Source organism: Chlamydotis macqueenii, chromosome 2 (genome assembly GCF_036417535.1).
Source record: "Chlamydotis macqueenii isolate bChlMac1 chromosome 2, bChlMac1.mat, whole genome shotgun sequence".
NCBI lineage: Eukaryota > Metazoa > Chordata > Aves > Otidiformes > Otididae > Chlamydotis > Chlamydotis macqueenii.
This window is the reverse complement of record NC_141557.1, coordinates 127,754,362-127,768,896: the sequence shown is the minus strand read 5'-3', so window position 1 is coordinate 127,768,896 and position 14,535 is coordinate 127,754,362. Positions and strand designations below refer to the sequence as shown.

Genomic DNA, 14,535 nt, shown 5'->3' with positions numbered 1-14,535 from the left:
AAAGCCCATGGAGACAAAAAATTGCACTGTTTCTGTAAAACTATCCTGGGAGCCTGTTGAGCAATGCTGCGCAAAGAAGCATGTTAAGAGCTTTATTGTTTGGGTTTTTATTTATTTTCCAATTAATTTTTGATTTCAAGAACATTCAATTTACCTGTCCTCATCAAAAACAGATGTTAAAGCAGGTGCAACATTGTAAAGGTGTCAGGTAATGAATGCTTTTGAATCTACATACACAATGTCAAGTCTTATTTTTAAAAACCCACCACCTCCCAATTGTAAATTATAAACAAAGTGACAAAAATAAAACTAACTCTTTGCTCAGACTGGATCCTAAGGAAGTTCACCAATTATGTTCCCTGTATCAATTTTCACACTGAATAATTAAATTTTAAAAACATAATTTTTAACAATAATCTATCAATATTTTTAAAAAATTAACACAGAGTATCTCCCAAAAATGTATGTAAAAAGTATGTGATAACAGGCTCGAGCCCAAAATGTCTTTTCTTCTCCTGTAAACAGTATTTCATAGTTTTTTCAACAAACAAAACCAATTAAAGAGAAGTTCTTTACAAGTATTCCTAAAGGTACAGGTTCTAAAGGAAGGACTTTCTAACTGTATTTCTCATCACTTGTGAGCACAGTTAAGGAAGCAGTAGGAAGCAAGACTTAGATACTGTTATACTCTTAATATGAACAATAAGATAAAGCAAGATCAAGGGCAAAATTAAAAGTAAAGGTGATGGTTTTGAAATGGCAGCCTGACATGCACATTACTGTATGGTAACAGTGATCAATCTTGTTCACCTGGCCTTTCCTGGATAATCCAGTGGCGATATTTTATATGTACTTGTGTCAGGAAGGTTTGTGCCTTCACTTTATGAGTAGAAAGGAAAGATATTGTAAAAACTGTCTCCTGTATTAGGCACTATTCCTTAGTCTTATATACCTTCTGATCCTATTTCCCTGACAGTAACGGTTTCTGACACCAAGAACGCAACCAAAGATTCTTGGCACTAGAAGCATGCTGCTGTTCACCAGTGAAATTAGGGAAAGGCGTTCTGTTTCCTTTGGAACTTTGAAAAATTAGCTTGATTACTCTTTCAGCATAGAGTTCCTTACAGCTAAAACTAAAATCAATCTTGACTATGTAATACATCGAATGAGCCAAAACAGAAGAGATCATTGTTTGTTGTGTTCAGCAAAGAAGCAAAGACTGATTTTGATGCCCTGTGCATTCCTGATCAAATCTAGGGAGCAAAACTTATTCCCAAATATCCTCAAAAATCATATCTGAGAATGCAGAATTGTTGTAGTTTAGCCTCAATCAGGGCCAGACTATGCAGTCATTACTTCATTAATAAAATATATTTAGAACTAAACATTTCCAAAAGTATACAAAGTAACCCAACAGACTATATAAAGCAAAGATAATATCAAGATCAAAAGCATTCCCATGGCCTCATTAATAAGAGTCTCTTCAACTCAGTGCAATTTTTGATCCCACCCTGGATCAAGCTCTTAATATAGCAACACATATAACTTTCCATACTAAAACTTCTGAACCCAACAGAACTGAAGTGTGTATGCCAGGACAAGGAGATGCAGCTCTCATTGCCTAAAATTATCACAATCATCTGTCTTTTTGTACTGTTCATTAGGCATACAGTAAATCTTACCTTATCAAGCTCATCAGAAATAGCAATGCCTGAAAACAAAACAGATTAAAAATATAATTTAGAAATGTTCTTTCTATAAATGTCTTTCACTACAGTAAGTAAAAGTAAGGTTTAGTCTGAAAAGTTTACATATTGTTCTCTGCATATTGCTGTACCATACCAGGTATCCTACTTTGTTCCATTAGTGAAATTGTCTGGAAACAATATACTCTTAACTTTCCTCAGCTGCAATATTATCAAAATGAGTTTAAAAAAAACCTATGAAAATGGAAACAGCAGATGTGACAGTAAAGTGACAATGAGCTTAAGTATACTTCTACCTGCTTTCTAAAATTAAACTAGCAACTTAATATTTACATATGGATACATTATTATGCAAATCTTGCCCTGACCAGCATGCATAACATCACGCTGCAATTACAAAGCAACATGGACATGACTCTTCTCTCTTTCTTCATGGTTCAATGTAGAAATGATTCCATGAAAACAGATGGAAGTTAAAGAGAGGAAAATCTCAAAGTAAAATTTCACAACAGAATGCAAAACAGTTTTTTCTAAACCCTGAACAAGAACTCGTTTATTTGCTCTTGTCCCTTCTGCTGATGTCTGCCTGAGGCCTTCCTATGCTTGCTTTCATCACATCATCTAACTCTTTTAATTACGACTATCTGGTAGCACATTGAATATGCACACTTGGTCTCAGAATTTTTAATGCATCTGCACACCTCTGTCATATCACATGGAGAGATCAAGTAATCATACATTCAGTGCTATCATGTTGACAATTTTGACGTATTGAAAGTAAAGCATTTCCCAGGTTCCTGTGAGGTTTGATAAGAAACATTTCAGGTTAGAACTTTAATTCAAAAGCCGAAGGAAAGCATCTCCTGGTGGTAAAAATAAAGTGGAGAAGTGCCCAGGCATAGGAAGAACACACACTTTAAAGTTGTTTTCTAATTCGTGTCATGTTATCGAGGTAAATTCTTCCAGGGAATTTTTGTTTCAAAAAGACTGAAGTGCTAGGAGAGCTCCAATTATAATTTTAAGACCTGATCAACATGTAAGAAACAGGCCAGGAGTTAACAGAATGTTTTCAGTCATTCAATAGTTATAAAGTAGATTATATAGAAAAAGATCCATTTTGCCTGACCCTTCTATCAATCACAGTAATTAATTTGCTTTAGTAACTTCAGACTTCTATTTAGCCCTGACCCTACACTAATGTCGACACAGTAGGTGTGGACATTAGTCAACCAGCAGGTTGCACCAACCTGAATTATTCAACAGGGCTTTAATGTGTTATGAATTTCTTCAGTCACCAATGGGGTTCTAGAGAGAAGATAACAGCACTCCTGGAGGTCGTAAAAACATAATTCAAGGTTCTCTTTATCTCAGCTTTGAAAACCTAATTTCCACCTACCAGCTCTCCATCACATTGGCCATATTTTGCATAATCAAGGTTAATTCATTTTACAACCACACATGTTCTCCCTAAAGAGACAAACTTTTCTCAGTAATTTCCCATAATGTTAAGATGATACATTTTGTTTTGATACGGGTTTATTTCCCATTTGGAAGATTGGAGGTTGGTCCCCTTTTTTTTTGCTTTCACAGATGCTCTGTGAACGGGTCTTTGAAATCTTGGAGCAGATGCAAAAGTAATTTTTCCCTGTGCTTTCTTGTTAAAAATACTTGTTTTCAAGTATAGTAAAAGAAACTACAAAAGGTAACCCTGCCATTTCTAAGACTCTGTTTGAAAAAAAAAGCCATTGCAAAATATTTTTACTATTCAACTGCCCATATTGCTAATCAGATTAGTACTGAAAGTACCAAATAGCAAATGGGGAAAAAAATATTGAAAAACATCCACAGTCTAAGGGAGTGCTTTTAGTAAAACACTTTTTTGTATAAGTCACATTGATTCCCCAGAATTTACTCTGAATTTAGAGAAGATTAAGTTAATTAACTGAATTGACCAGAATGCCCCAAATTTCATCTTTACTAAATTGCAAACAGTAGGAAGACACCAAAATTAACTGTATGTCTTAATAAGCACATAGTGAGATAGCAGTTTCTGAGGACATCTTGCCAAAATAAAATTTTAAAAGTTTAGAAAACTTTCATCTTTGCAATCACAGAATTAAACCTGTAAACTCTTTTTATCTCTTTCTCTCTGATGTGGCAACAAGAGAAAGTAAAAAGGATTCTTGGGAAGAAATTTTGTATGGAGCTTCTTAAGTAATTTTGGCATGGTGATTCTTCTGGAGGCAGGATTCACCATACTGTCAGTCACACAGATCTTTATGTTATGGTTTCAGATTCATTAACATAAACAAAACTCCATTAGTTACTGATAATACAATTCCATTAGCAGAGACTGGAATAAAGTAACCTATAAAAAAATGGGAGCAAAAAAGCGTCTAGTTTTCTTCCAAGACACTACTGCACCATACACTTAGTGGGCCCACTCTTATCAATTTTGTTTTGCAGTTGCCAAACTGACAAAATACCATGGTTGAACCTGGGAGGAGTGGAGACTTGCACTCCGTGTGCAGTAGACAGAAAATCACAACAGTGAGGTAATTTTTGGGGTGTAGATATCAAGTGGAATGATATGGGCTCCAGTTGTCACAAAGTAGTTCCTCAAGAAATTAAACCCATTGCATCTATTACCATAACATTAAAAAAACCCCAAACATCTTAATCTGGAATCCTGAGAAAGCAACTAGAGATAGTCATAATTATCATACAAGAGTGTTTAGGATTTCTGTTATTCCCTTAACCGTTAGCACACTCCTGACTTCTTGCTAGTCAAATAAGTTACTGTCAGTTACTTTATTTTCAAGTAATACATGGACAATTTAAAAAACCTCTTTAATTTCTACAAAGTAAAGGTAAAAATGGTTGCTATCTCCAATTTATGTAATTGCTAATATCCAGAGATCAGTGTTTTTCAAAAAGAAAACCTTTTCACATACTTTGTATATCTGATAACAAATAATTAGTTGTGCTTTTTGTACCTTGTACAGTTATTTTCATTTTTTTCTCTGTGGCTAAATAGGAAAACATAATTGTAAAAAACACAGAGTACTAGAGACAAAGGGACAGCCTATTCCATGAAATTACTTTATATGGAAACAGCTATGTTTCAGGTTTAGGCAAAACATCCGTAAGTGTTGCCAAAGTATCCATATACTAAAAAGTTTTTACCTAACCATTTAATCATTCCCTCAGACTGTAGCCTTTTCTCATCACAACTTATGCCTAATCACCAAAAAGCTCTTACATCAGAAAAACTGACACACCTAGTTTGCTGAAGCTTGAATCCAGTGGCTTTGTTAGAATATAAATTATTAGGAATAACTGTTCCTGACTTCCCTAAGCTTAAAGCATTTAAAGCCTTACTCTGCACGATCATGAATGTAGAGAATGGAAATTTTATGGCTGCTTCATCATCGCTCTGCCTTAAGTCACTGAGCAGCAGATAGGAAGAGGACTGCTGAAAAAGTTCTCTCCTGCCTTTGTTGGGGAAGGTTTTCTGATGTCAAAGACAAATCCTTGAGAAAGAAAGGAGTATGGCTTTACCCTTTCTCTCATAGCAGTTGTTTCTCACAGAAAACATTTGCTGTAGTTTTATATCATACTATGAGTGACAACTATACAACAGTCCTACCATTCTTACTTTTTGCAATGAGAAAGTGCAGTGTTCCAGCTAACTGTGTGAGAGGTTTGCTTGCCACCATCAACTAAGGCTGACAGACAAGGTTCACAGTGGGAGTTGGTTAGGCACCTAACTATCAATTTTATATCTTTAAAAATCCTCCCTTTTACAAGTAATTAAGGGTGTTGAATTTTGATCAGGCATCACACTCTGCTGTTTGGCGAATTACACAGACAGATTCAGGGCACTTGTTTCTACTTTTGAGATTAACGACCCTCTGTGCTGTAGGGGTGCTGGAACAATAAAGTAATTGGTCTGAATATGCTTTCACAGTCCTTCAGAAATGTTCCACAGCCACAACTACTGCCATCTCTCATCAGGAACAAATCTGGTGTGGGGCTGTTCATGCTAGCATAGCCTCTCTTAACTGGAACTCTTTTATCCTGTCAATAGCTTGGTTTTTTAAGAGAATTGGAAGAACAAGGTACTAGTCTCTGATTGCAAGAAAGGTCTGGCACACTGAGATTAAAAGAAACATGACTACCAGACATAATAACAACACAACTTATTATACTTTAACTACTATTATCATGCCTACATTAAGCACATCTCACTGTTTTAGCCATATACCTTATGGCTTTTTTATACCTAAAATATTAAACCAGTTGTTTGTTATGTCTTTTCTTAAAATGAGCTCGGATTGTTAAATTGCCCATACCTATATAAAACCATCCTTTATACGTTTATCTTAGATTTCTGTTCTAAACCTTCTATCCCTTCAGCAATCTGCAGCAGCACAATAGTAAGAATGGAGAAATAAAGATGATGATCATTACAGCATTGTAGCACCTTCTCTGAGGAAAAAGGCACCTCCCAAAATGTATCTGTACCATGTTTTTTAAAAAATCCCTTTTGAGTCTAGAATTAATATCTTCCACAGTAAAGAAAAGACTTTCTTCTTAGGACATTCTGCTTATCTTACCAGGAAATGAACTTTCTTTCAAAAGAAAAATGAACATTGTTAATAGCTATTCGATAAGCCTTAAAAACGCCTAGCTCCTTCACATGCAGCTCTCAGCAGCAGCATTTTACTTCTTACTGCTCTCTGGCAACAAATACAATTAATCCAGGAGCTAATGCCTCTCCACTCGATGCTATTATTCCTCTTTGAAGAGTGATTTTTAGACTTCGATGCTCTCAATTCAACAGCATAAAATTAATTTTCAAAACAGCAGGCACCATAGGAGTTCAGGTCTTTTTGAAATGGAAAGTCATAAAATCCCTGCCTGCTGCATTACTCTTGATGAGCTTTACAGTAGCTTAAAACCTTGCAATATCTTCATATGCTATACAAACCTAAAATTAAAGAACAGGTGTTCTGACAAGAATGAAAGTTGTGAAACTTCAGAGACATCTACCATTTTTGCTTTTATTTGTGGTCCTTAAATAATAATAGGAAGAGACAACACAAAATAAAAATTAGTTGAGATTTTTTTTAAAAAATTACATTTTTCTAAATGTACAATGTACATCTGACAAGTCTAATGTGTACCTAGTCATAAGAAAATAAAATGCTACTAGTTTAACGTATACCGGACTACCATTATTCAGCTCAATGGGAGCAAATAGCTTATGCATTTTCCTAGACATCCAGAAGATGGCCACAGAGCTCCCAACAGCCAGTTTTCCTACTTGCCAAACAAAGCTTTCTGGATCTGACATACAGGTTTTGACACACAGAGTTTAGACGTACTAGGACACCCCCATTGCAAATCTATCAACTTGATAAAATTAATTCTCAGGATCGGTCTAGGCCAGGGAACTTGTGTATGGCTAGACTGTCAGTCTCCTAGAGCATCCCAGATTCTGTAACAAACTCCTGGACAGAAACAGCATTATTATTACACCATTATTATTATTCTACCATTATTAATACTGCAGCTTTGAGCATGAACAAAGGGGAAGCGTATGTTCCCTCACTAGTGGGACAGGCCTCCTCAGATACACTTGCATTTCCCATGGCAAAACCACATGCCATACTGCAGCTAGCAGCATAGTAAATTCTAGTCCCTCTGCCTGTTTGCATCATGTATTAAACACAAGGTAAATTGAAATTAAATATTTATTTCACACCATCACCACCAAAGCATTTCCCCCAGAAAATACATATACAAGAAACAAACCAACTCAGTCATTTCTATGTAGAAACTTTATAATAGATTTATCATTGACTGTCGTAACAGACATTCTTATACTATTTCCTTTACTTACACTGAGTCATTTTGCAACTTTCAAAATCAGACAACCTTCCTCCAGAAGTAACTCAGAGATTTTGTGTGAAGGCATATTGAACTGAAACCTCAGGGTTCTTGCCAATGAGGTTCTTGCCAATGAAGTTCAACCAGGCCAAGTGCAAGGTCCTGCATCTGGGTCATGGCAATCCCAAGCACAAATACAGGCTGGGCGGGGATTGGATTGAGAACAGCCCTGAGGAGAAAGACCTGGGAGTGCTGGTAGACGAGAGGTTCAACATGAGTGGGCAATGCGCCCTTGCGGCCCAGAAGGCCAACCGCATCCTGGGCTGCATCAAGAGGAGCGTGGCCAGCAGGTCGAGGGAGGTGATTCTGCCCCTCTACTCTGCCCTGGTGAGACCCCACCTGGAGTACTGTGTCCAGTTCTGGAGTCCCCAACACAAGAAGGACATGGACCAGTTGGAAAGGGTCCAGAGGAGGGCCACAAAGATGATCAGAGGGCTGGAGCACCTCTCCTATGAGGACAGGCTGAGAGAGTTGTGGCTGTTCAGCCTGGAGAAGAGGAGGCTCCGGGGAGACCTGATAGCGGTCTTCCAATACCTCAAGGGGGCCTACAGGAAAGATGGGGAGAAGCTGTTCAGTAGGGCCTGTTGTGATAGAACAAGGGGTAATGGGTTTAAATTGGAAGGAGGTAGGTTTAGATTAGATATTAGAAAAAAATTTTTTACAATGAGAGTTGTAGAGCGCTGGAACAGGTTGCCCAGAGAGGTGGTGGAGGCCCCATCCCTGGAATCGTTCAAGGCCAGGCTGGATGAGGCTCTGAGCAACCTGATCTAGTCAGGGATGTCCCTGCTTCTTGCAGTGGGGTTGGACTAGATGACCGTTGAAGGTCCCTTCCAACTCTAACTATTCTATGATTCTATGTCCTCATATTGTTAAACAACTCTGTATCAAGTTTCTGTTGTGGTATCCATCTTGAATTAGGATAATATTCCTCCCAACATCCAGCCATAAAGAACACAGCAAACGGTGTCATCTAGAAGGCACTGCAAGAGAGGAATGTGGCTAGCAGGTTGAGGGAGGTGATTCTCCCCCTCTACTCTGCCCTGGTGAGACTCCATCTGGAGTACTCTGTCCAGTTCTGGAGCCCCCAACAAAAGAAGGACATGGACCAGTTGGAGAGGGTCCAGAGGAGGGCCACAAAGACGATCAGAGGGCTGGAGCACCTCTAGCACCTCTCCTATGAGGACAGGCTGAGAGAGTTGGGGCTGTTCAGCCTGGAGAAGAGGAGGTTCCAGGGAGACCTTATAGCAGTCTTCCAGTACCTCAAGGGGGCCTACAGGAAAGATGGGGAGAGGTTGTTCAGTAGGGCCTGTCGTGACAGGATGAGGTAATGGTTTTTTAATAGAGGGGGGTAGATTCAGATTAGACATTAAGAAAAAATTTTTTACAGTGAGGGTGGTAGAACACTGGCACAGGTTGCCCAGAGAGGTAGTGGATGCTCCATCCCTGGAAATGTTCAAGGCCAGGTTGGATGAGGCTCTGAGCAACCTGATCTAGTCGGGGATGTCCCTGCTCCTTGCAGGGCGGTTGGACTAGATGACCCTTAAAGGTCCCTTCCAACCCAAACCATTTTATGATTCTATGATTAACATCCAGCACACTATACATCAGTATAATCACTATCTAGGAAACATGAATTTAATCTCTCCTCCCCATGGCGGCTTTAAAAAAAAAAATTAATCCTCAGCAAAAGAATCTGTGCTTTAGACCTGCAGCATTTCTATACCCAAATTTCTGAGTGGCTTGAATGGAGAATACAAGATTCAGGATTAGGTTTGGTGAGTAATGAATTAGGCAAACAGAGAGAAACAAAATGCAAAGTAACCACCAAATATTATGTCTCAGACACTCTCCGAGGCCAAGGTCATCTTAGAAGAGAATAATCAACACTGCAGAATCTTTCAGAGCTCTTGGTTTTAGAAAAAAGGTGTACGCTGCAGTTGGTCAGTTAAGGTGGGTGGTCCACAACGGCCAGTAGCCACAGACAGAGTCATAGCTCACCCATCTAATACCCGCGAATACCAACCCCCTTCTTCTAAGAATTAGAAAGTACCATATCTCAGATGACAGTCACACAAATCCCAGTTCTGTAATAGCATTAGGGAAAATTTAGCAAGCCAAATACTATTCCAGAAAAGGACACTGTAACTCAAAAAGAGACTCTAGTCCTGAAACTTAAAGTAGGCTAGATCAGAATGGCAAACACCTCCATAAAGGTAATTAAAAATTTAACTTCTGTAGGAAAAAGATACTTGTAAACGAAGTAACAGGCCATATAAGCCTCAGTTTATAATTGAGTAGCAATAATTATGTTCACACTCTTCCTGTTTCAATCTCAGAAAATATTATTATTTTGTATTATTACTCATATATCACACTAAAAGCAAATGGATTTTATGAGCAAAGTCAGTATCAGATAATAGATGCAGTACTGAGATAAAATTATCTTCCTTAAAGGTTTGATTGAGCTTATCTAAAAACGTTGATCTCAAAATAAATCACAAACATTGATCTCACACAAGAATAACATGATTTTAAAGTTCAGCCTGAACAGAAGAAAGGAAAAACCCCCTACAGAATACTGATGACTAGTTTCGTGGTTCAATTAGCAGAACACATTTAGGACTGGATCCTCAACAGATTATGGATACGTCATTTTTAAAGCCTCAAGTCCATTTGAGACCAACTACTGTATATGACTGAAAAAAATACTGAAGTATTATGTCTTAAAACAATGCCCTTCATGAGACAATGGATAAAAGCCTAGTTATATGTCATGGAGGTCTGCGTTTGCAGTTATCATCAGAAATGGCTGGTTTCAATGGGAAAATTCAGTGGTGTCTGATAAACATTAGTGGCAATTCATTCAAGTACATCTTCCATAACTGGAATGTAAATCATGAATATTTCCTATAGTGCAGAAGTTTCTAAATGAAACCCCATTCTAATGTGTTTCAAGCAGTGCTAAAAGTAGTTCATGATGTATAAAAACTTCTCACATCCCACACACTCACAGATTGATCCACAAAACCAAGGACATTATTTTAGTGATTTGTTAATATATTCTGATCTTTTTTTGAACTAGTTCTACCCTTATTGTTATGAGAGTTTTACTCTTGTTGCTTATCTCCTTCCCCGTAAAAGATAAACAGAACATAGGCTTTTATGTTTCACTATTTTATCTTTTTCTTAAAGGAGTAAGATCATGCTTGTCCTTCTCAAGCTACGCATAAATAACATCAATTGATTCTAACACTATGAGAAATAACTGTTTGAGATACACCAGAGGGACTCTGAGATCTTCCATTCCTGGAGATATTCAAGAGCCATGGACATGGTCCTTGACAACTGACTCTAGGTGGCCCTGCTTGAGCAGGAGGGTTGGACCAGATGACCTCCAGAGGTTCTTTCCAGCCTCAGTCATTCTGTGATTCTATGATTCTTTATGGTTTCCAGCAATATTTCCTACCAGACTGCAGATAACTTTCTAATTTACTGATTATTTATTTATTAATTACTTCCCTTCCAAATTAAGAAACAAAGAGCACTTTTTGGCTATTGGTTATAGCTAGATACCATTATTTCTGGTATTCCCTCCAACTAACTGGCTTGGATTGGTTCCCAAATAGCTTTGGTTAATGTTAACTTACTAGCATTTTCTGACCTCAGAATGTCCACTGAATTCAAAGTACGATAAATTTGTTTCTTCCCCTCCAATTCGTAGTACACACCTGGCCTTAACAAGGATTCAAACATTACTAACAAGGTGGTTATCTGTTGAAAGGCTATATGTAATCATGGAAAAGTATCATGGAAAGTGTCATTGAATGCTGTTACCATGTATAAATTGAAACACCCAATACACATACATTTTCAATATGCACTCTAATCCTTAACTGTTCATTAAAATATATAAAGCTGTTTACAAAGCAGGCAGACTTCACACCTACTTTGCAGCAAGCTCTTGCTGATTTAGTCCTCATTTTTCCTACTCAAAACACTCGTAATTCACCATTTTCCATCTCTTGTTATCTATTTTTCCATCCTCAGAAGACAGGGGGGTGAAAACAGGTATATTCATGAGCAAGATCCTTAGCTATACAGGAGATTTAGCTCTCTTTAAAAGGCAAATGTAAGAGCATAAATTTGAAATAGCGTGGAACTTTTCCTACTTATGATCAGCTAAGGAAGAAGGACCATGACAATAAAGATGAGAGACCTTGCAATCGAAGAAAACTAAATATGCACAAGGAAATGCAGTATATTCCTGTATGTTGCTTCATAAAGCAGAATTTCCCCTAAATATTTTACTTGATACTTCAAAATCCACTTCAATGACACATAGCTGACTGGAGAAGCAAACCAGAACCAGGTTTCCCATGTAGATAGGTCTCTGGAAAATTGTATTCTTAAATCACCAAGCTCCAACGCATTTAGACAAGAATTATGGCAATACTCTTCTGCAGTTTCTCAAAACTCATAAGATACTTTTAACATTGAGTGTGAAGCCACTTTTGGTTTCTCAGATCTACTGCAGCATAGAATTGACCACATGTGGGGCTTGGGAGGAGGGCTCCAAATATAAGGAAGATCAGTTTTAATCACTAGGAGGATTGAACATAGGAGAGACCAGACATCCAAGTGCCTGAACCTCACCTTCCAAAGCTTTCAGACAATTCTAACATTGTGAGAAGTGCACAGGTTTGTCTCAAAGCAGATATCTAGACTGCATAGTGAATGAAGCAATAGAAACTAGAGTTTAATTCACAGGCTGTGTCAGCTGCATAGCAGGCAGTGAAGCCCTGGAAACCCACTACAAGATCCAAAGCTCATCTTTAAAAATGAAAATTAATTGCAGGATTTGATGGAAAATTAATTTAACTTCAAACATCTGATTTAATGTGTCACTCTTCCCTGTTAAAACACTGAAGAATGAAACGAAAGTGTGCTGTAAAAAGCCATTGATAGTATGTTGTGATTATTTGCATACTCAACTATTTGCTGAGCCCGGTGCCTGTCCCATATTGCTTCGAAACAAGACTAGTGTCAAATGTATTAGACTTATGGATTTTATGGATTTGATTGTAGAATCAAAATCACTGACTAGCCTGCCCAAAACAAACATTAACACTGGAGAAGGCAGCTTCAGTACCTTGTCATGGCTTTTGTGAAATTCACTACATGGGATGCTTGTTTGAGTACAGCACAGAATGAGTTTCACATGTCTTATACTTTCAAAGTTCTAAATGTGTCTCTTCATTGGAACCCTCTACGATATCTTCTCTGTGCAATTTGTATTCTGCCTTTGGAAGAATAAAACACATTTATTTTCAAAATTACACCTTATCTTTTTTTCCAAACTTATCACATTTTTCACTTTGAACTTTTATATCATTGTAACACTTAAGAAATCACAGCACAGAACAGATTTATTTCCTGAAATGATCTCAAAATCAAGAGTACAAAAACTGGAAACAAGGACAGACCGCTTAGAATTAATCTGATACAAGCATTTAAGTGATACAACCAAAAAGGCTAAAGAACAAAATGAGCAACAACTATCAAAGAACTAAAAAAGCCACAAGAAAAGATACTACAAATACACTAGGAAAGGAGGACAAAGTAAAATACAGAACTATTACACTGAAGGGAAGAAAGCAAATAACAGATAATACAAAGAAATCCCAGTGTTCAATATTTACACTGCTTCAGTCTTTATAAAAAAATTCTTTGTGGCCAGATGCTTAACACTAGTGATTTTAAGAGGAAAAACTGCAAGCCAGATGATGGAAAGTTGAAAGATATTCTGATGACTTAGATAAATTCAAGTTGGCAGAATCTTGTGAAATTCACTCTAGAGCACTTAACTAGCTGAAGAAACCTCAAATCCAATAGAGGACAGAAAAAGGCAAATACTGTACCTTTCTTCAGAAGAGAAAAACTGAAGACATGGGAAACTACTAACCAGCAAGCCTAAATCTGACAGCAGCAAGAATATTTGGCAAAATTGTTAAATAAACAATTTATCAACATCTAGTGGACAGGAAAGGTAATAAGAACCAGACGACATGATTTTATCAAGAACGAATCGCATCAAATCAGTCTAATTGCTTTCTCAACTGGGAACCTTGCCTAGTGAATAAGAGGAAGTAGATGTAAAATATAAAATACTTCAGCTATAATAAGACTTTGTTTACTGTCCTAGATGATACTCCAGTAAACAAATTAGAGAATTACGTTCCAAGTGGTATCATTGCAAGGTAGATAAGTATCTGGTGGGAAAAAAAGCACTTACTGAGCAGCTTTCAAGGGCTGGTTGTCAGATCTGAAATGGAATCATGAAGAGGTCTGACAATATTTCCATTAATGATCTGGATGAAGAAATAGAGAGCATATTCATGAAAGTGAACTTAGTATCAGGCTGCAAGTGATTCAAAGCACTCTGGAGGATGGGATTAAAATTCTATACTGTATTGATAAATAATCAGAAAATGTCAAGTACTAGCAAGAAATAATGAATAATGTTTCATTTGTGAAATAACCCTACAAAAACCTGACTCCAACAACACTGACTAGGTACATTCACCTCCAGTGCAAGTGTAGGACCCAGAAGAGCTGCAGTGTTTTGCTCTCCAGTTAGAAAACTCTGTGGCAAAGAGAGGTACAGAATGTTGCAAACTCTATTTTAGGTATAAGGAAGCCAGAGCTCAGTGGAACCTACACAATATTCACAAAGAAAGACAAAGATGTAGAATTGAAGAGTGGATTTAGTGTCTTATTATTGAACTCTCACATCCGATTGGTTTGTATCTCCAGATCGTGAATAAATAACCCCTTCTGAAAAAAAAAAAAAAAAAAGTTTCTGTAGCTGTGTTAA

The 14,535-nt window shown here is 37.4% G+C and overlaps 1 protein-coding gene across 4 annotated transcripts in view; it reads right to left on the bottom strand.

Moving 5' to 3' along the window:
• The window catches only part of C2H8orf34 (chromosome 2 C8orf34 homolog), a 201,167-nt gene that overhangs the window by 139,738 nt on the left and 46,894 nt on the right, over positions 1–14,535 (bottom strand). For all 4 annotated transcript variants that reach the window (XM_086742392.1, XM_086742396.1, XM_086742394.1 and 1 more), the window contains one exon: positions 1,683–1,711. In XM_086742392.1, the coding sequence (XP_086598518.1) occupies positions 1,683–1,711 (29 nt within the window). The remainder of the gene's footprint in view (positions 1–1,682; positions 1,712–14,535) is intronic.